Source organism: Talpa occidentalis, unplaced genomic scaffold (assembly GCF_014898055.3).
Source record: "Talpa occidentalis isolate TD23 unplaced genomic scaffold, MPIMG_talOcc4v2.1 talOcc4.10, whole genome shotgun sequence".
Lineage (NCBI taxonomy): Eukaryota > Metazoa > Chordata > Mammalia > Eulipotyphla > Talpidae > Talpa > Talpa occidentalis.
The window spans coordinates 33340715-33362617 of NW_023600993.1; the positions used below are offsets into that span (position 1 = coordinate 33340715).

General features: G+C 45.4%; 1 protein-coding gene across 1 annotated transcript; it reads right to left on the bottom strand.

Moving 5' to 3' along the window:
• Positions 1 to 3099: 3099 nt before the first annotated feature.
• ELP6 (elongator acetyltransferase complex subunit 6) lies at positions 3100 to 17257 on the bottom strand. Its single transcript, XM_037528147.2, has 7 exons — positions 17034 to 17257; positions 13356 to 13434; positions 12255 to 12325; positions 10010 to 10128; positions 8393 to 8594; positions 6011 to 6157; positions 3100 to 4928 (listed from the first exon to the last, which is right to left on the bottom strand). The coding sequence occupies exons 1-7, from the start codon at positions 17085 to 17087 to the stop codon at positions 4800 to 4802; spliced, it is 801 nt and encodes a 266-aa protein (XP_037384044.1). The 5' UTR covers positions 17088 to 17257; the 3' UTR covers positions 3100 to 4799.
• Positions 17258 to 21903: the final 4646 nt, after the last annotated feature.

Here is a 21903-nt window from a genome sequence, read left to right on the forward strand (position 1 = left end):
AATTCTCTCACCCTCCCACACCTCTGGCCTGTACCCCAGTGCTTGTATAAATAAATTTTTTTTAAAGATTTTATTTCTTTTTATACAATCACTGGGATACAGGCCAGATGCGCAGGAGGATGAGAGGATTCACCAGAGACAGAGCGGAGTACAGAACAGGCAGACTGACGAAATATACTACTGAGGGGAGCAGCAGGCGAGACAGGAGAGGTCTGCTGCGCCATGTGGGATTCTCGCCGGCCGGTCAGGATCGAACCCGCACTGCAGAGGCTGCGGACAGCTTTACAGCGAGGCACTCAATTGCCTGTGCCACCAGGGAGGCCCTAAATAAATAAATATTTTAAAAAACATTCATCTTCCTTTTCTAATAATAAAAAGCATTTAATAGGAGTATTAAATTAATTTTTTCATTTTTAAATACAAGTGTTATTTTTAAAGAAAAAGTCCCTGAAGAAATCTTTCTAGAGCTTAAGAAAGTGATAGTGAAATTCATCTGAATAAGTGGGCACAAAAAACTTTTAATAAAGACTTTTGAAAGCAGACACACACCTTTTAATACCTACTAGAGACAATTTTCAAAGAGGCTTAATTTCAAGAAATTTGCATATTAAAAAACAAACTACATAAAGAGAAAGAAATATTACTTTTCAGGAGCTAGTGTTTTTCAGGTATCAATATAGAGACAAGTCACAATAAAACACTATGACAAGGGCCTTCCTGGTAATGCAGGAAAGGGGTTAAGGCTCAGCACTATCCAGCTATCTGTAGCACAAGTTCAATCTCCTGCCAGGGAGCTAACCCACAAGTCACAGCAGACCTCTCCTGTCTTGCCCGCTGCTCCCTCCAGCAGTGTATCTCAGTCAATCTGCCTGTTCCGCTCCCCACTCTGTGGTGAATCCTCTCACCTACTCCTGCACCTCTGGCCTACACCCTAACTCTTGTATGCAAAAAAGAAATAAACCTTAAAAAAAAACACATTATGACAAGTTCTATGTGTCAAAACTTTAAACACATTTTAAAAATTATTTTAGGGGCCTCCCTGGTGGCACAAGGGGTTAAGCACCATACCATGAAGCAATCTGAAGCCTCTGCAGCATGAATTTGATCCCCGGCCAGCCAGAGAACAACCCACATGGCGCAGTAGACCTCTCCTGACTCGCCCGCTGCTCCCCTCAGCAGTGTATTTCAGTCCATCTGCCTGTTCTGCTCCCCATTCTGTCTCTGGTGAATCCTCTCAACCCCCACATCTCGGGCCTGTATCCCAGCTCTTGTATGCATAAATAAATAAATCTTAAAAAAAAAAAATTATTTTAAACGAGGAAAAAAAAGAGCAAAAAATAGCAACTCTAGAGCAGTGAGGAAGAAAATACATTTCTGAATTCTGAAGAACTCAGATGCTATCAAGACAAAATAAGGGCCTCCCCGGTGGCACAGCGGTTGAGCGCTGGGTTGCAAAGCTGCCCACAGCCTCTGCAGCGCCGGTTCAATCCCCGGCCACCGGTGAGGGTCCCACATGGCACGCAGACCTCTCCTGCCGCCCGCTGCTCCCCTCAGCAGTGGACTTCGGTCCTTCTGCCTGCTCTGCTCCCCGCTCTGGCTCTGGTGAATTCTCTCACCCTCCCGTGCTTCTGACTGTACCCATTGCTTGTATAAATAAATAAATCTTTAATTAAAAAAAAATTTAAAAAAAAGACAAAATAAGAACATTCCAAGATGTTGTTCAAATAACACTGCATTCATAAATACACTCTCCAATTCTCTGCTTCCTCAACTCAAAAAAAATTTTTTTAAATGAGGGCAAAATAATTGCTCTTTCCTATGAAGATATCAGCTTCTGTTACTTGAATTGTCTCCACTGCACCAATTAAGTTCCTGCTTCCTACCTGCCATTAGCTTGCCTTTATCTTTACAACCCCTTAGATAAAACAGGTGTTCCACAAACGTTTCTTGAACTGCTGCATACTTGAATACAGAACAAATGTTTCTGAAGATAAAATATTTTTCAAGATCAAGATGTAGAGAAATAGCTATGAACAAATACAGTGATAGAAATCTTACTTTCCAAAAATAGTAAATAATAAGATTGATACCATTTTTTGATAAGAGACTTAGGATAAGGAACTGATTCTGTACACATAAGAAAACAGACAGTAAATGACATCCTAATCATTAAAAAATGTTCATTTTCACACAACTGTGCACAACTATAAAATTATTAACAAATATGTTAAACCCAGTTTTGATGGAAGAACATCTATAGATCACTGCTAACTAGCTCCAACATTCTAAAGAACAATCTGCTTGACAACATGTGATGGCCAGTCCATGGTCTGCTTCTGAACTTCTACTTCAGGGAACAGACACCAAAATTTCATCGTCCCTCACTTTTCACAGGGTCCTTCTTCCCTGCTTTATTTCTAGCGCTTACCACAATCTAATGCTATAGATATTACCTCTCAATTGTGGTGCAGGTAGGGACCTGTTTTGTCACTGTCATACCCTCAGTGCTTACAGCAGTGGCGTTTGTTGAATGAATGTATAAATGGCCTAAGGAAACAAGTACTTGTCCTTACTTTCAAACAGGTGAGTACATAAAATTCATATCAGAATTATTTATAATTACTAAAACCCAACTATGTGCCCAGAGAACAGCTAAGAAATTTGAATAAAACAACACATACAATGCTAAATAGCTATTAAACATTAAAGAGTTCATGAAAACATTTAAAATTAAGTGAAGAAAAAAGATAGCAACATTCATACCATGTAAAAAATTTTGGGGACAACTGTCCCTTCAGAAATATAGCTCAGGGCCTCCCCGGTGGCGCAGCGGTTGAGCGCTGGGTTGCGAAGCTGCCCGCAGCCTCTGTGGCGCCGGTTCGATCCCCGGCTCCCCGGCCACAGGAGGAGGGTCCCACATGGCGCGCAGACCTCTCCTGCCGCCCGCTGCTCCCCTCAGCAGTGTACTTCGGTCCTTCTGCCTGCTCTGCTCCCTGCTCTGGCTCTGGTGAATTCTCTCACCCTCCCGCGCTTCTGACTGTACCCAGTGCATGTGTAAACAAAACAAACAAACAAATAAATAAATAAATAAAAACATGCCTCTGTTTAAAAAAAAAAAAAAAGAAATATAGCTCAAATGAAGGTTATATAAATACTGAAGAATTACTAAAAGAATCACTGGGTTTTTAATACTACTTTCTCTTACACTCAAAATGTTCAAAAATTCTATCAGGTCTGCAATATTTTAAGAATAAAAGCAGAAACTAGTTCATTGGAGTAATCAACACAAAGATCTGATTAGAGGAGAGGGGTGATAAATTGTTCTCTTTTAAAAAGACTAAAAATAGGGCCTCCCTGGTGGCGCAAAGGGTTAAGCATAGCACTATGAAGCTATCGCAGACTCTGCAGTATGAGTTCAATCCCCATCCCCAGCCGTCCAGGGAGATACCCTCATGGTGCAGTACACCTCTCCTGACTAGCCAGCTGCCCCCCTCTGAAGTGTTTTCACTCAATCTGCCTGTTCTGGGCCTCCCTGGTGGTACAAGGGGTTAAGACACAACCTATGAAGCTATCCGCAGCCACTGCAGCATGAGTTCAATCCCCAGCCAGGGAACTATCCACTTGGCGCAACAGATCTCTTCTGACTCGCCCGCTGCAACTCTCAGCAGTGTATTTAAGTCAATCTGTTCTGCTCCCCACTCTGTCTCTGGTGAATCCTCTCACCCTCCACACCTCTGGCCTGTACCCCAGTTCTTGTATGCATGAATAAATAAATCTTCAAAAAAATTTTTTTAAAAAAGAGTAAAAATAACAAAATAAATGTTAAATTAACTAACAGATGAAACTTACCTAACTCACTGCAAAGCAGTGCTTTTTTACATTTTATTTATTTTTAAAGTCAAATTCACTCTGGTATAATTTACATACTATAAAACGCACCTCATTTCAGAGAACTGCCCTGGTGTCCACTTGGAAGTGACTGTGACTGAGGGGCTCAGTGTTGCAAGATGGAACCCAGAGGATGCAGGGTAAGAGCTCCCTTTCTTCACAGGTAAGGGAGATGTCAGCTCCTCACTAAGATTCCACACTGCCTGGCAGCAAGAAAAGCAGATGAGGGATCCAAATGAAAGTCTCATGAGACCAAGGTCAGGGTATTGGGCCCTGATGACTACATCTCATCAACACATGGAATCAGGAAGACTCAAAGTTGTGAACTCGGAAGGGAGTTTCTGGTTTCCACAAGGGTCAGTGACCAATCAGGACTTTAGAGTCAGGTCTCCATTACCCATAGCTGGCTCTGCAGCGTTGTGCATGCTTACAGATCTCTGGATTTAAGGGAAAACAGCTGTGCAGGAAGAAGCTGAAAATTAAATGAGACAATTCATGGGAAGCCAGGATGTGGGAACACACTTTATACCAGTCATGATTATCTTAGTTGTCATCCTGAATGCCTGGTAGCCGCACTCTGGTGGTTAGCAGAGTCAGATCCACTCTGGCACTGACACACACAACAAAACAAAAAGGGCAGTTAGAGTTAAAGCTTATTGACATGGAACATTCCAAAGGACTCCTTCCCCTGGGTTCAGGATGCAAAGGCAGCAGAGATAGGATGGCAGAGTTCTCAGTGAGTTCTCTGAACAGGGCCCAGGGAAACAAAGGCACCACCCCCAGGTCACAGTGGGGCTGTGAGGTCAGCCTGCGCTACCACCACAAAGGTGAAAAGATCCATTTCTGCTCAGCTGCTTTATCTTTCACATCTGAGAACAGTCCAAGATGGCTTCAGTTGTCCCTAAGTCAGGTCACAGGACAGCAGGAGACATTCCTTTGGCAAAAAAGGACACGCTTTTGTCCTGTATCTTGTACTGGTAAGTGAGGCTCCGATTCCATTGGGTTGTGTGCTGTGGTGGTCTTCTCCACAGGATCCTCAGCTATAGTGACAGGAAGAAGAATGAAAGAGGGGTGCAGACCCTCTCCCCAGGACCCCATCATGAACCTTACCTGCCTCTCTATGAGATCACAGCCTCATGCCCCATATAGTGATGGGACCAATTTCCAAAAGAAAGCTTATTATCAGTTAACTAAAAATAAAAAGCTCCTTCTCCTTCTTAACAATAGTGATATTAGTAGTCACAGAAAATGTGAAAGAGAAGGAGAAAGAAGAAAAGTCATCCAGAGGAAAAGAACATTTTGTATGTCTTCCCCTTTGGTCTTTTTGCTAAGCATGGTTTTGTTCTTATTAGCCAGACTAACTTTGAAAATCAATACAACAGAATTTGTACATCAATTCAGAGGTTCAGGAAGGCTGGACACGATGTCTCCATGGACTAGAATGCTCAGAGGGATTGGTTTCAGAGCCAGCCTACAAGCTGCCCAGCAGAACCTTCTCTCACTGTGCCCACAGGCACCTGCAACACAGCATTTCTGAGTATGCTTCTTTATTTTCCGTACTTGTACCTACATGACTCTGGGCCAAAACTCCAACCTACCCTTAAAGAGTCAAGAGTGGTCAACATGAAGCTGTGGAGGAGGCTTTAGGGTGATTCCAAAAGAGAAGTTTCAGGACAGGAGTCACTTGGTAAGGGCAGTACCCCAAATGTTCTGGTCAGAGACAACAACAGCCCTAGTCCACAAGGATGGCTTCCCCAAGTCTCTATTGTAAAAGTAACAGTGTCTGCCTAAATCTACAAAGCCTGCTGTGACAATACAGAGTAAGTGTCTTGCTTGGGAGCAGGTCATGATATTTTGTTGCAGAGGTTGGTCTCTTCTTCAGGAGCTCCACTTTGGTCCCAAAACATGCAGGTGGAAAACCTGCACTGGAGTACAAAGCTAAGCATATCTGAAATAAGCACTGACTTGCATTCACACTATTTCCAAGATTTCCCTTCCACCCAAATGAACATCACAACCAGACAACCCTTTAGCCCAACATTATCCCATGTGCTGTCTGGATTGGGGCACAGAGGCCACCAGCTTGCTGCACAGTAAGCCCCTAATCCTAGCCCCTGCGTACCTGCCCATGCACATCCCTGCAGAAGCCAGTGGCCAGACCCTCAGCTCGAAGGATCAGGTGGCTCTGGTGACTGAGGCCATTTAGCAGGAGGTCGTTCTCTTCATCCTCGGCGTCTCCACTGTCATGCACAAGGGCCACTATGTTTCCCTGCAACAGAGATATAGATGAATACCTGCTCATGACTGCAAGGGACACCAAGGTCAGGGAGCAGTGAGTTTGCGGTGCCTCCCCTGCACATCCTCTCACAGATCAGCCTCGCTGCTACTGAGGCAACCAACTCGTTTGTGGGAAGGACCCTTGCCTCGGCTCTAGAACAGGAATTCCCATCATTTGCTAGACAGTTTTAACAGCACTTCCAAGCTACACTTCAAGCTCAATTCATCTAATACCATGCTCAGTCTGCCTTAATGCTATTAAAAAGTAACACTATTTCTCCAAGCACCAAATCCATGCAGTCAATAGTTCCTAAGAGCTCTTCTGTGTGCCAAGCCCCACAGCGGGCAAAAGAGGTGAGACACAGGCCCTGGAGACAGATACTGACAATACCTGATACCAGGTGAGAGGAAAGTGCAGGCTTCTGGGAAAGCACAACACAGAGGCATCCTGTCCAGTCTGGAGGAGAGGGTCAGGTGTGGGCATAGCTGAGCTGAGGTCAGAAGGGCAAGCAGAAGTCAGCCAAGCAACAGAGAGGAAGGTCAACCCCACTAAAATGGAATGCCTTGAATAAGTCCTTACAAAGAAATTGCTTAAAAAAAAATAAACCAGATTTGTGTATTCTGTTTTTGGACAATGGACACCAAGATACACTGTGCTATTAAGAAAGAAGTATTGGGTCTTCCCAGTGGCGCAGCGGTTGAGTGCTGGGCTGCAAAGCTGCCTGCAGCCTCTGCAGCGCCCATTTGATCCCCAGCCACCAGCGAGGGTCCCACATGGCACGCAGAACTCTCCTGCCGTGCCCACTGCTCCCCTCAGCAGTGTATTTTGTCAGTCTGCCTGTTCTGCTCCCCGCTCTGGCTCTGGTGAATTCTCTCACCCTCCCATGCTTGTATAAAAAAAATAAAAAACTTTAAAAAATAATAAAAAATAAAAAAAAGAAAGAAGTATCAAAGAGCGTGGACCGTAGGTGACAATAATTTGAAGGAAATGCAATGAGAGGACTATACACACAAATGTGTTCAGAATCACAGGGACTCTCTGGAAGGATAGACACTGGAAGGAAAAGACAACTTTTGTTATTTTACACCGTTTCTTTTTATTTTATACCTTTAAACTGTTTTTTCTTCTTCTTTCTTCTTTTTTTTAAAACTATTCCAAGTTTTACTTTTTCAACTAAGAGAAGTATTTTTACAAAGAGAAGGTGATAGTGGGCTAGAACAGCTGAGCTGCAGACAGTGGCTGTGACTACTTTTCTCACCCCAGACCCTGCTGAGCAATGTCCTCCAAGCCCCTCACACATCCTCTTCCTTCCACTCTCTCCATAGCACCACGGCTCCTGGCCCTATGGCTGCAGGCAAGATGGCTTCAGAAGTTCCCAGCAGGACTGTGCACACAGGAGGTGCTCACTCAGTAAGCACTGCCAGATGATCGCATCCCTGGGTGCTCATCTCTCCCACTGCTCTGCACTCAGCTGGACCACACTGTGCAAATGTCCCCAGGTTCCTACCAGCTGTACCATCCATATTGAAGAGTGGCAACTGGGGTGAGATGCTATGCTGGCATGTTACAAGTTTCACCTCACTTAACTCTGGCAGTTGGGTTCCTGCGGGGTAGATACCATAGTCAAGCTATTCTTATTTTACAGGTTGATCTACTATTATTAAGATCTCTATTTCGGGAAAATCTCTTTTTTTTTTGCTTCATAATTTGACTTTATTATAACCTTTACTGATTATATCCTATACTTGTGTTGCACCTCCCAACTTTTTAAAGCAGTTTACACCCATTATCTCAGCTGATCTTCAAAAACACCTAGGACAGGGCTTCCCTGGTAGCATAGGTGGTTAAGCACCACACTGTGAAGCTGTCTGCAGCCTCTGCAGCACGGGTTCGATCCGAGCCAGCTAGGGAGAAACCCACATGGCGCAGCAGACCTCTCATGTCCCACCCGCTGCTCTTCTCAGCAGTGTATTTCCTCAGTCTGCCTGTTCTTTTCCCCACTGTCTCTGGTGAATCCTCTCACCTTCCTGCGCATCTGGCCTGTACCTGGTTTTTTTATAAATAAATCTTAAAAAAAAATAAAACAAACACCCAGGACACATGGCAAAATGTGGCTGAGCTAGACTGACAAGCCCCCAGCCAAATAAAAAAAAAAAATCACTGCAAGCAAGATGTGGAACTCTTAAACGGTCACAGGCAGGAGCAAAGAGGGCAGCCCATCAGTACCTTTAGTTCGGAGCACACAGAGGCTCTGCAGTAGTGGATGAAGTCCAGCACAGCCACTGCCCTCATACCCAGACTCAGCAGCACACTGAGGTCGTCCACCAGCAGCACCAGGCACCTCCACACAGCCTCCCGACTGTCCGTGGGCTGAAGGGCCTTCTGCACAAACTCATATAGCGGCTGCAGGTTTCCAGCATTGGCCTCCCTGGGACACAAGGCAAAAGTTGCCAGTTAACTCTCTCTGCAAGTATTCTTCTGAGACCTTGCAGCACCACATAAAAGGGCTGGGGGGAGGCAAGATCACAGCTGTGGGGGATCTCAGTCCGTGGTAACAAAGGTTTCACAATCTGGTGAGAAAGAAAAGGCATGCATGTGCACTTGAAGAAGTTGTACTTCAAGTCATATATTCCCCCAATGCCTACTAGGTGTAAAGCACTGTGCTAGAAATTGGGGGACACAAAAAAAAAACTGGCCCTGGCTTCTTAAGAGATCCCATACAGCCTCTCGATCCAAGAGCTTAGGGCATCTGGAAGTTTACTTGGATTGGGCAAGCAAGAGAAGCCTTCCCAGGAGGTCCAAACTCAGCATAAAAAGCTAAATCGCAATCAGGTATCCTACGGTGGAGGTAGTGACCTAAGGTGCTTGTGTACATAACAGATTCAACCTGTTTCTGACACAAGCTGGCCCAGCTATCTCTGTCCCCCCAGTGACTACACTCAGCAGCTGTTTTCCAACTATAGTTGGGGGCTCCAAAAGCACCTGAGAATAGACCCAGAGATGTGCTCCCTTGCCCCACACTCCAGGGTTAAACCCTATGAGCAACAAGGACAAAACTCCCCACAACCCAGGGTCAGGCGTCACCAGGCCCATCATTCATATGAAGACAGGTTCAGAGATGGTAGGGGCTGTGTGCCGGGTTACACAGACAGGGTCATGACTCCACACTGCCTCCCAGTGACCGCATGAGGCTAAGTCAGAGAGAGGGAGCAGTGGGAAGAATTCCTAGGGACCCCCTTGTGGTGGAGGAAGAATGGCAGTCAGGTGCTGAGTCTGCACAGAGCTGTTTGTGGCTTATGCTCATAAAGTATAAGCAGCAGAAAAGACAACCTCAGGATACCAAAATAGCAGTCAACAAACTTTCTCAAAGGGTCAATAGTAAATATCTTAGGTTTGTGGGTCATATGGTCTCTGTCTCAATGACTCTGCTGTTATGGAGCAAAAACAGCCAGGGACAAAATGCAAACAAAGGAATGTGGTGTGTTCCAATACAGCTTTATCACAAAAACAGGTAGCTGACAGTTCCTAGTTTGCTGACACCTGTATCAAGCCAAGAATGGAACAAAAGTGTTAGGGCTCTTAGCCAGGGCTGGAAGAAACAGCAAAGCATGCTGTTCTGCCATACTCCCGGTAAATAAAACTACAGTACTGGAGAGATTTAGCTACTCTTTGGCCCATGATACAAGTCAAAGACTTTCCAAAAGTGCTGCAAATGCAGGGATGTGTCTGAACCCTGAAATCAGCTCTGCCTGCCACACACCATGGAGAAGGAATCACAGAGCAAACCTGGACTGGGCCCATCTGCCAGTGTGCACTTCTGGGCTGGGCTGCAGGCTGACTGACCTGAGAAACTGCAGGGGGTGTGGCTCCTCCTGAGTCTGGAAGAAGACGTCCAGAGAAGACCTGACACCCTCCAGGAACACAAGCTGCCCGCGTTCCCGCGCTGTGGTCAGGCTGACACCCTAAAAGTGACGGCGTGAGTTACTGCACATTGCAGGGAAATCCATCAGAGAAGACAGATTCCAACTCACAAAAGTTCACAACAAACTCCACACCCTGTAAATGCACACCTGTGCACCCTAAGTGCGGGGCCCACGTCTTCTTTCTCTGGAGTGGTTGCCAACCCATGGTCCCCATCCTGTTTTCAGATACATATATAAAAGTCACATTTTTTTAATGTGTTTATTTACCTATTTTGCTTATTTACTTATATGATTATCCAGTAGTAGTTTTTTTTTTTTTTTTAAATTTTATTTATGCAAGAGCCAGGGTACAGGCCAGAGATGTGGGGGGGAGGACCGTGTGAGAAGATTCACCAGAGACAGCAGGGAAAAGAACAGGCAGACTTACTGAAATACATTGCTGAGGGGAGCAGCAGGCGAGACAGGAGAGGTCTGCTGCGCCATGTGGGTGTCTCCCTGGCCGGCTGGGATCAAACCCGTGCTGCAGAGACTGCGGACAGCTTCACAACGCTGCGCCACCGGGGAGGCCCTGATCAGAACTTCTTAAATATGTTTTTTCATGAACCACCCAATTAAGAATCTCAAGAAGGGCCTCCGTGGTGCCACAGGGGCTAAATTCTCAGCACTATCAAGCTATCACCAGCCACTGCAGCACTAGTTTGATCCCCAGCTAGGGAGCTAACCCACATGGCACAGCAGACCTCTCCTGTCTCGCCCGCTGCTCCCCTCAGCATTGTATTTCAGTAGATCCGCCTGTTCTGTTCCCCACTCTGTCTCTGGCGAATCCTCTCACCTCCCACACCTCTGGCCTATGCCCCAGTTCTTGTATGCATAAATAAATAAATCTTAAAAAAAAAAAATCTCAAGATACCTGATTGAAATGTACATGCCTACTCAAAACCTCTAAAACCAGAAGCTTTGGGGGCAGAGCCCAAGAATCTGCATTTCAACAAACATCCAGGGATGTGTTTGTGACACCATCTAAATATGGAACCCAATGTTCTATCTGTGCAAAAACAGATCACATGAAACTCTTTTTATTCCTCACGTCCTTAGCCTAGGTCTCAATGGCTTGTTCACACCCAGTGTCCTCCACTATGCAGCAACATTAGCCTCAACAGCCACCCTTAACAGATAGACTCCTGATCACTACCTTTGCTCTTGTTCATTACCAGTCTACCGACATAAGTACAAGGGTATAGAAGCTCACACCCTTGTACTTCCCATGCCCAGTACTCTACATGCCATTTCTGTTGCACTGATTATGATTCAAAGGTAATAGAAAAAGTAGCCAATCTGAACTTGACAGTCCATAGCTTTCTATCTAGAAACACAGATGCTAGGGCCACAGAGACAAGTTTCACAGACCTAGACTCTAACATGTATTCTTGACAAGACTGCTCTCCCTAGCTCATGCTCTGATATCTAACACAGGAACTTCGTCCTTCTCTGCAAAGGATGGAAAAGGGAATCTAGCTTCCTCTCATGCTCTCATTTGTCTCTCCCCAGAGAAACAGCAGAGAAGCAAAAATGACTTGGTCCAACAATAAGATTAGCATGTCAAAGATCATTGCTGATGGGTGGTCTAGCTCTCTCCCTCTCTGAGGCTGATTAAAAATAAAAGCCCCAGGAAATACATCCAGCTACAGGTCACAGGTGAGGGCCCAGACTAGGCCAGGAGATTCACTGGTCTCTTGACCATCTTATTTTTGCCTCCCTGTATTGAATGAGATGAGGGTAAGCCAAGATAAATAAGGTGAGGAACAGGTGACAAAAACACTTATTCCTACATTTGGGACCCAAACCCTAAATCTGACAATAGACCAAGCTGTGATATCTAACCCAAAAGGCCCAAGACTAAAGCCCAAATTAAGGAGAAAATCTTATGTGGCCTAGATTCTGTAGAGGTGGGTCTGATCAATAATAGATCTATTTCTACAAACTCTAAGTTAACAGAACATGCAGAGATGCTGTCTTAGTCCATCAAAGAAGGGGTTCAGGATCCCATCATTTCCCAAGTCTCACATTTGCTAAGTTCTCTACAATCCCAGTCTTATACCATGCTCAAGTGCCTGGCACACACACAAACACTCAGACCTCTCACCACAGAGGTCTAAAATATTTACCAACTTCTGTCCCACGATATTGTAGTGACTGAAGGACTGAACGAGTGCCACAAAGCAGACTTTACAATTAGCTGGAAAACAAAATAAATGGAATTTTAATAAAGTCCCTGCTTACAACCTGTCTCATACACTTCAAATCTCTGGAAACAAAAGCACTGAGACAAGTCTTGAGATCCAGAGGCCTCACAGCCTGAGAAACTCTTGATTCTGAGATGCACTTCTCTTCATGTTTCTATACCTTCAAGTAGCTATACCTTATTTCACTATTCCGAAATGTACTTCTGCTAGATGTACAGTGTTGCTTTTTAAACTATATTTTCAAAGTATTTGTTGGTGGTGTACAGGAATACAATTGACCTTTAAACATTTCTTATTATTTTCCCCTGCTTTTATCTCTCTCTTCTTATATCTAAGAGGATATAAGGGGAATAAAGAAGCTCTAGGTACTTTACTGAAGAGAATGAATTCTAATAATTAATCTGGAGATTTTCTTGCTCTTTCTTTTACCATCATGAAATCTTGTCTCTAAACTTATAGAGCCAGTTCTCTTATTCTTTCCAGGCTAACAATAAATTCACCTGAAAATAGAAAAGAAAATAACTTTTAAAGTTGTAAATTATTATGACTAAGAGTACCAAAGGTCCAACATGTATCCTGGCCTGTCTCAGTTGGTGCTCAAAGAAAATCAATTGACAGATTAGTCTTTATTTGATTGTGTCCTTCTCTTCATCTATTTCCATTTGTAAACTGCATGGCCATGTTGTTTTCTTCCTTGTGTTATTCAAGAAGCATCTATCGCCAGTGCCCAGAGACTTCAAGATACACAAGGACAGGGGGGCAACTAAAGAAGAAGGCCACATAAGGACCTCAGTGAGGTAGTACCAGAGTAGTGGGTGGAGAACGAGAAGGTAGCACCTATACACATTAAGTGAGCACATGTCATTCTTTGGCAGGATTGGAGGGGGAACACAACAGTTCGGTAAACTGTTATTGGTATACATCAACATTCTAGTTAATTAATACTATTCCCACTGCTTCTGAAACAGGTTCTTTATCTTTTGCCTTGGGTTTCTTTCCCTACAGCATCAATGAGTCCCATACCTTTGAGGTAGAAGGAGAGAAAATGGTGCACAAGAAAACTGCCATCTGTTTTGTCATCACAGAGCAGAGTCAGTTTGCCCTGAAAGTTAAAAACACAAAAATGTGAATTTGACTCCCTGGAAAGAGGTCAGCTGAGTGTAGAAATCTAGTCATTATGTCCATTCCCAACTTTCAATACCTGAAGAGTATTTTTTAAATTGTATATATATGCTATATTTACCAAAGAAAACAAGTCAAACTTATGGAAAAGTCAATTTTAAAATAATCAGTATCATGAAGTCACTTATGATAGGCAAGATAGCTCAGCCTCCACTTTCTCAAAAAAGAAAAAAATTGGGGCCTCCTTGGTAGTGCAGGGGTTAAAGTCTCAGCACTATCAAGCTATCACCAGCCACTGAAGTATGAGTTCAATCCCCAATCCCTGGTCGGGGAGCTGACCTACATGGCACAGCAGAAACCTCTCCTGCCTCTCCCTCTACTCCTCCCCTCAGCAGTATATTTCAGCAGATCTGCCTGTTCTACTCCCCACTTGGTGAATCCTCTCAGATCCTATACCTCTGGCCTACACCCCAGTTCTTGAATGCATAAATAAATAAAAGTAAATCTTGAAAAAAAATAATCCCTTCTCTTCCATACTCCTCAGTAACTCAGGGACCATCCTGGGGAGAATTAGATCCTAAACAAAGGGGCTTTTACCATCAGACTCTCAGACTGCCAGGATTGGAAGGACCTTCTAAAAGGTCACCTGCAGCACTATTTACAATAGGTAAGATATGGAAACAGCCCCAAAATAGATGACTAGATCAAGAATATGTAGTATATATACACAATGAAATATCATTCAGCAATTAAAAACCATGACATTAAACTCATGCCATTCACCGCAACATGGATGGAGCTGGAAGGGATTATCTCAGTGAAATAAGTCAGAAGGAAAGAAAAACACCAGATGGTGTCACTTATAGGAGAAATATAGGGGAACCAAATTAGGGATCAGAGAAAAAAAAAAAAGAGAGAAAAAACTACCAGGAAACTATAACTTGGTGACAATCAACAGGGGAGGGGAAGGGAGATAGATTAAAACAGGGACAGGAAGAACACAGGAGACTATGGTGATGGTTCACTGGTGACTTGGTGCTGGGAACTCTATGGGGACTATGCCTGAGAAGAGAAATCAAACATTGTACAAAAAATGAACAACGATGTAAAATATATATATTTTTTTTTAAATAAAAAAATTAAAAGGTCATCTGATCCAACTTCCTATTTCTAATTCTCATAACAATTTTATCCTACAGATTGAGGGAGAGGGAAGAAGTAGTACATAAAAGAGACCTCCAGAAACAAAATCTCCTCCTAGTGGCCCTGGATACTCTTCAGTGATGATAAATAATCTTGGAAATGTAAGAAGGTGGTCCCCAGGAAAAGGGGAGGTTCCAGGTTCCCTGCCTCACCGAACGCAGGGTGGAGCTGAGCAGGGAGAAGCAAGAGCTGAATGAAGCGAAAATATATTATTAAGCAAATGAATATAATAAAGATTCCAGCAGAAGTTCCAGCCCAGGTGCAATGAACATTCCAATGAAGACATAATCAACAAGTTTGCTTACTTACAGCTGATTCCCTTTAAAGATTCATGGCCAGGTCCTCAGCACTCTTATCTACAAGGTCGGGCAGCCAACCAGCTGGTCTATCTCTCCAAGGCCATTCCCAAATGCCTGCATCTAACCCCCCTTGCCTTGCCAGACTTGTCTGGGGACTTTGCCACAAATGGTTGTGCCTGCTGAAAAACAATGCTATCAATGTAACAGATACGGAGACAGTTGTATATAAAAAGAACGCTTGGTCTTTAAACCGGTGTTCAGGCCTTACGGGGCTACCCAGGTCTGGGACCAAAGCTTCTCCTGACCTCACCATTCCTGAAGTACCGCTTGTTCTTCCTCTGCCTGGGTAAAAGGCTAGAATTTATATCTACAACAAAGACTCTGTTAGGTAGGAAGCAGGATGGAGAGCAAGGAGACCTGGAGGAGGCACGTGAAGCAGAGAGACATGTGAAGACTCCTTGGTCCTGGACTGATTGAAACAGATGTGGGTGAGAGACCACATGGGGCAGGTTAACAAAGGCAGGGTTTTTTTTTAAAGATTTATTTATTTATTTACACAAGCACTGGGTACAGTCAGAAGCACGGGAGGGTGAGAGAATTCACCAGAGTCAGAGTGGAGAGTAGAGCAGGCAGAGTGACGAAGTACACTGTTAAGGGGAGCAGCAGGCAGCAGGAGAGGTCTGCGCGCCACGTGGGACCCTCGCCTGGTAGTCGGGAATCAAACTGGCGCTGCAGAGGCTGCGGGCAGCTTCACAACCCAGTGCTCAACCGCTGCGTCACCAGGGAGGTCCACAAACGCAGTTTTTATCCCAATTTTGCTCTTTTCCTCCCAGACTTGTCTGACCGTTTCTGACTCTTTTCTATGGTTCCCAGCCGGAATATGTTTTAGCTGGTGGCAGGCTTTCGGTCCTTGTTTTGGGCCAACCCTGTTTGGCTGGATGTTTACTCACAAGGGGATGGGTAACTTTGGGTGCTAGATTTGGAAACTATATTATTGTCTTGTCTATATTGCACGCTAATTGTATTAAAGTTTCTTTCCATTAAAAGCCTTATATGTTTTGTCTTGATGCAGCAGATGGCAGAAACTATTTACAGTGGGCGGGTTGGCAGTTCTGGAGTGCCCTTCTCCCTGCCCTTTAACAGAAAGTCCTCTAAGGATGGTTTCTGTAGTGCCTGGCTTCTCTGCTCCAGTCATTTCTAGTATCTCGTCAAAGACAGGGAAGGTAAGGATCAAGTACTAGCAGACATACCACCTCTGTGTTGTTGTGACTTTTTTTCAGATATAAATATGAACGATCACACTATCAGACCTTGAGCGTTACACTTCAGTGCTATCATTTCATGGTGCCCACTTCCATCCTCCATTCCCTCACTCTGGCTGAGAATGAGGACTTTCCAGGTGTGGGTAGTAACTGACAAGGTAGCCAACGCCATCTAGATGCTTGGGCAGATAAGACTGGGCAACTAAAATACACAATTTGCCTGGAGCTCCATGGTTACACAAAGGCTTCACCTGCATGGCTGCCTGGAGGAGTTTATAATTTCATCAGGGAGACAAAGGTTATGAAATAAACTAGACATGTCCCTGGGAGAGGTTTCTGGGTTAAAACGAAAAAAATGTGGAGGCCTCTCGGCGTGCGGGAGGAGGGTGGAGAAAACAGGCTGGGGAGACTGTGGTGCCACGTTACTTGCGAGCCGCTGAATGCTCCCGGGTCAGAGACACTTGGGGAAGTGAAGAAACTGGTTCCATGCGAAGAATGTAGAACCGAATTCTCTCCTCTCTGGAAGCCTCCCATGGGCGCCAGGGACTCCCACCCCAGTGAGCATGGAGAGGGGTTCCGGGTACACAAGTATGTGAAGCTAAGCCATGCAAACGTCAAAGGTGCTTGCCGGGAGGTCTGAGTATCTGCAGTCACAGGGCCCAGCCCAAGCCCTCGTCCTCCCTCTCCCAACTACAACTCCCAGGAGCCTCCGCGCACACGCACGTCCCATCTTTCACACGGCGCCGCGCGCGCTTCATCCGGTCTTCTGCCACGCTCCCGGAATCCGCCCCCTTTCAGATCAAGCGATATCCTACCTGCTCCACGCTTTCAGGGGTGGTGTTGAGAAGGTTATTGAGTTCCACGAACATTCCAAACAGAGATTAGCTCCCGGACAGGGGACTGGGGTTGCGGTGGAGACGACCCGAGGTTGAAGAGCAACACACACCGCTAGAGAACCCGGGCGCGCGGAAGAAGCGCGCATGTGCAACGCCACTTCTAGGCGCCTGCCGCAGCCAATCAGGGGGCGCGTGGACATGGGTCTCAGCGGGCGCACGCGCGGGAACTGGGCTGCTGGAGGCGCCGGCGGGAGGTTCCTTCCCTGCTCTGCCAACGCCCGGCGCGGCTGAATCTCGCTGCGTTGCTTTGGCCTCACTCCTTGCCCAATCCGGAGCCTTCTGGCGGTGCAGTCTGTCCTCTCCCACGTACCTGCTGTGGTTCCTACTGCTACAGTCTCGGGCCCACCCTTGCACAAAGCAAAAAACAAACACGGAATTGTATCTTGACACTTTCTTGGGAGAAAAGCAAAATAAGCGAATAATGGTGTAGGGGTAGATTTTGAAGTTGAAGAGGTGGTCAGGGTAGGTTCATTAAGAAAATGTGACTGGCACATGCCTGTATAGCTCCTCTTTAGGGCCTTTGCACCACCTGTTCTCTTTCCTGGAATGCTCTTTTCCGAGGTACTCAGCCCATTTTTTTTAAAAATTCCCAACTTCCTTCAGGTCTTTACACAGCTGTCCAGGGAGGTAAGGCCTTCCCTGAGTAATTATTTCTTTTATTTCTTTCATCGCATATCTGTCTAACATTTAGTCTTATTTTAATCCAGTAAGCCTCAGATCACCAGGAACAAACCTGTAATTAGACAAAGTCAAGTTTATTGATAGATCGCAATGAATGCAATGAGTCTGCTCCTGGTGGAGCAAAGGAGAGTTGATTTAAGATCTGGGGAAGGATGGAGTTCAGGTGAAATTTAAATGAAGCAGTGTTTTGATAGGTTCAAAGTAGAGTTCAGATATGTGTGAAGGGGTCAACATCTGACCAGGACTGCAAAGTAGACCCAGGTTTCCGTGGAAACTACAAGGTTAAGACATGTGGAATGTAGTCACTTATCTGAAGCTATACACCTGGGCTGTATATCCAGACTACTTTTCTTGTGCAAGGGATTTTGACCTTCCAGCAAAGAACGGGATGTTTCACACTTATTGATAGGTGAGAAAGAAAAAAAGTTGCCCCTGGCATCCAGGAACTCTCTGGGTGAGCACTCAGAGCTAGGTCTTGGTATTCTGTAGAATATAAACAATTTTATAAAACATCAACATCAGATGAATGTGATCAATCTAGACAAAACTAGACCACTCTATAATCATGTTTAACATAAACCATGAACTAAGAGCTCTCTAGCAGTCACCCTCAGTGTCTTATTCTCCTTCTGGGAAGGCACCACCTCTGCAGAACTCAACAATAGGAGCATCCTTCAGCTTCCCTTCTCCTCTTCTGCCTTATGGTGACTATCATTGCTGGAAAACATCACTTAGCCCTGTCCAGCCTCTCTCCAATACCTGCTGCATGTACACCATAGTTTCCCTTTGCCTTCTTGTCTCTAAGTTGATGAATTGTTTCCTCCCTGTGCTGCCTGACAGTTATACCATCTTTGACAAGAGTCTCTATAATCCAGAGTTTTAAAAGTGAACCCACACATGATTGGGGAATGAGGGGGCAGGGGAGTGAACTCACAAAAATCATAGACTTATGATTTAGGAACAGGGACTCCCACCCCAGTGGGAGAACAGAAGCGAAGGAAACAGAACAGAAACGAAGCAAAGTCTAAGTAATTCTGTGAATATCCACAAGAGGGCAGAAGACATCAGCTAATGCTACTGGTAAATGAGCCTGGAGGCTGCATTCCAAAGCATTTGGCCAGGGTCCCAATTGCTGACACTCCTAGAGGTCAAAACCTGCAGTGCAACTATTAATAGCAATCTCCACCCCCTACCCCCCACTGCTGCAGTTCCCCTTAACCACCCTCTCTGGAAGCCCAGCAGTGGACTCCTTTTGAGCTCTCAAGCTCTGGCGTCTCCCTGCCTCAAGAATGACCCCATCCCCCAACCCCTCCATGGCTTCCCTCCACATCAAAATAAAAGCATTAGTCTTCTCCTTAGCCCACTGAGATCTGGCCCACCACTACTCTGAACTCTCCTGCTGTTCATTTCAGGCCTTCTGGCCTCTTTGTTGCTTCTTACGGCCCCAGATATAACCATACTCATGATCTTTGTGGTTCTTCTGTTCCCTCTGTCTGTAAGACTCTTCCTCCAGGCCTGTGAGACCTGCTGGCACTTCCTTTTTGATAGACAAAGAGTATATCACCCAGACTCCCTTTCCAAAAGGATATGCAGAGAAAGCTCTCACCAGTTAATCTCAACTCCCAGTTTTGTTGGGGTTGACCTCAGCATGGAGCCTCACCAGATGTGACATTCTTCCCAGGCAGCCCTCACCTGGTGACTGGGAAAAGCTGGGACTATGGCAAGAGAGTATAGGGGGATTCTCTGTACTTTCTACCCAATTTTGCTGTCAACCTAAAACTACTCTAAAAATAAAGTCTATAAGAAGGGGGGCAGAGGGGCCTTCCCAGTGGCACAGCGGGTTGACCACAGCACTGTGAAGCTGACCGCAGCCTCTGCAGTGCAGGTTCAATTCCTGTCGGCCAGGGAGATTCCCACCTGGCGCAGCAGACCTCTCCTGTTGCTCCTGCTGCTCCCCTCAGCAGTGTATTTTGGTTGTCTGCCTGTTCTGCTCCCCGCTCTGTCTCTGGTGAATCCTCCCGCGCCTCTGGCCTATACCCCAGCTCTTGTATAAAAATAAATCTTGGGCCTCCCTGGTGGTGCAGCAGTTGAGCGCTGGGTTGCGAAGCTGCCCGTGGCCTCTGCAGTGCCGGTTCGATCCCCGGCTGCTCCCCGGCCACCGCAGGAGGGTCCCACATGGTGCGCAGACCTCTCCAGCCTCCCGCTGCTCCCCTCAGCAGTGTACTTCGGTCCTTCTGCCTGCTCTGCTCCCCGCTCTGGCTCTGGTGAATTCTCTCACCCTCCCGCGCTTCTGACTGTACCCCCAGTGCTTGTATAAATAAATAAATAAATAAATCTTAAAAAAAAAAAAAAAAAAGTCTGATTAGCTGCAAGTTGCTCTGCTTCAGAGACCAAGTGGAAAGACCACAGAGAAAATGTCTGAGGAGCCCAGCTAGGTTGTGTCCAGCTGTGTGGGTCTTAACTAGGTCAAGCACTAGACATGTGAGTGAAGGAGTCTTTAGGGTGATGATCCCCGCCCTATCCACCCTCTGACTAAAAACTCACAGACACCCTGAATCAGAACCAACCAGCTGAGATGCTCCCAAACTCCTGACTAGCAGAAACCAGAAGTAGTGAATGATTCTTGGGTTTAAGTCACTGAGGTTTGGGGGCTATTTCTTACACAGCCATCGAAACTGGAACACCTCTGTAAGGCCTTTTCTGACTACCCCTTTTAATATTTCAAGCCACTCCCCAGTATTATCACCTCATCTCCCTTCTCCCCCAGCACTTACTGCCACCCACATACTATACATTTTAATTATTTAATGTCTCCCACACGAGGATGCCTACTTTCTAAGGGCAAGGAGTTTTTGCCTGTTGGGTTCATTGTTGGATCCCTGTGTCTAGGCCAATCCTTTGCACACAGTAGGTGCTCAATGATTGTTGAATGGAATGAAGGATTATTCCCAGTAAAATTGCCAACAACATAATTGAGAATAATAAGCACTAAAGTCTGCATGGTGATTATTTCTGGGGAGGGAGGAAGAGGAAGCACATGTACGGGGGGTGTGTATTTTCTTAAAAGAACTAAGGCAAATATGGGAGAATGTTTTTAATCAAAAAAATTTTGCCACATTTATTCTCTATACTTTCTATAATCAAAAATTTTAAAAAAGATATTTATTTATGCATAGAAGAACTAGGGTGTAGGCCAGAGGTGCAGGGCAAGGTGCGTGTGGGGGGATTCTCTGGTGAATGGGGAGTGGGGAGCAGAACAAGCAGATTTACCAAAATACACTGCTGAGGGGAGCAGTGGGCGAGACAGGAGAGGTCTGCTGTGCCATATGTGGGTCAGCTCCCAGGCAGGAATGGAGCGCAGGCCCTGGAGATGATAGCGCTGAGACTTAACCCCTACATCACCAGGGAGACCCCAATAATCAAATTTTTTTAACAAAAATAAAATTTGTATATGAATGCTCTATAAGTTTTCTTTGTAATACACAAAAAATGGGGATAAATCAAAAGCCCAGCAAATGATGACTAAATAAGCTGTGGAATACACTTAGTTATAAAAAGGAACAAAATGTTTTACATATAATACCCAGAACCATTATGCTAACAGAAAGAAGAGAAAGAAGTCTTATCCAAAAGAATACACACCATTATGCTAAGAGAAAGAAGTGTAATTCCACTTAAAAGAAATCTGGAGAGGAGCCAGCCTCAGTCTTCCTGGAGGACAAGCCCAACTCCCAGGCTTACATTCTTTTTTTTTTTTTTTTTTAATATATTTTTTTTAATAGAGGCATGTTTTATTTATTTATTTGTTTGGTGTTTGTTTGTTTCGTTTATACATGCACTGGGTACAGTCAGAAGCGCGGGAGGGTGAGGGAATTCACCAGAGCCAGAGCGGGGAGCAGAGCAGGCAGAAGGACCAAAGTACACTGCTGAGGGGAGCAGCGGGCGGCAGGGGAGGTCTGCACGCCATGCAGGACCCTCCTCCGGTGGCCGGGGAGCAGCCTGGGATCGAACCGGCGCTGTGGGCAGCTTCGCAACCCAGCGCTCAACCGCTGCGCCACGGGGGAGGCCCCAGGCTTACATTCTTTCTTCCACTCCTAGCTCAAACCCT

Excerpts from the sequence above, each read along its gene's own strand:
- ELP6 (XM_037528147.2), bottom strand. The coding sequence starts at position 17,087 with ATGTTCGTGGAACTCAATAACCTTCTCAACACCACCCCTGAAAGCGTG. Across the intron at positions 13,435-17,033 it reads CCCCTGAAAGCGTGGAGCAG|GGCAAACTGACTCTGCTCTG; the intron begins GTAGGATATCGC and ends TTTAACTTTCAG. Across the intron at positions 8,595-10,009 it reads CACCCCCTGCAGTTTCTCAG|GGAGGCCAATGCTGGAAACC; the intron begins GTCAGTCAGCCT and ends CTTGTGTCCCAG.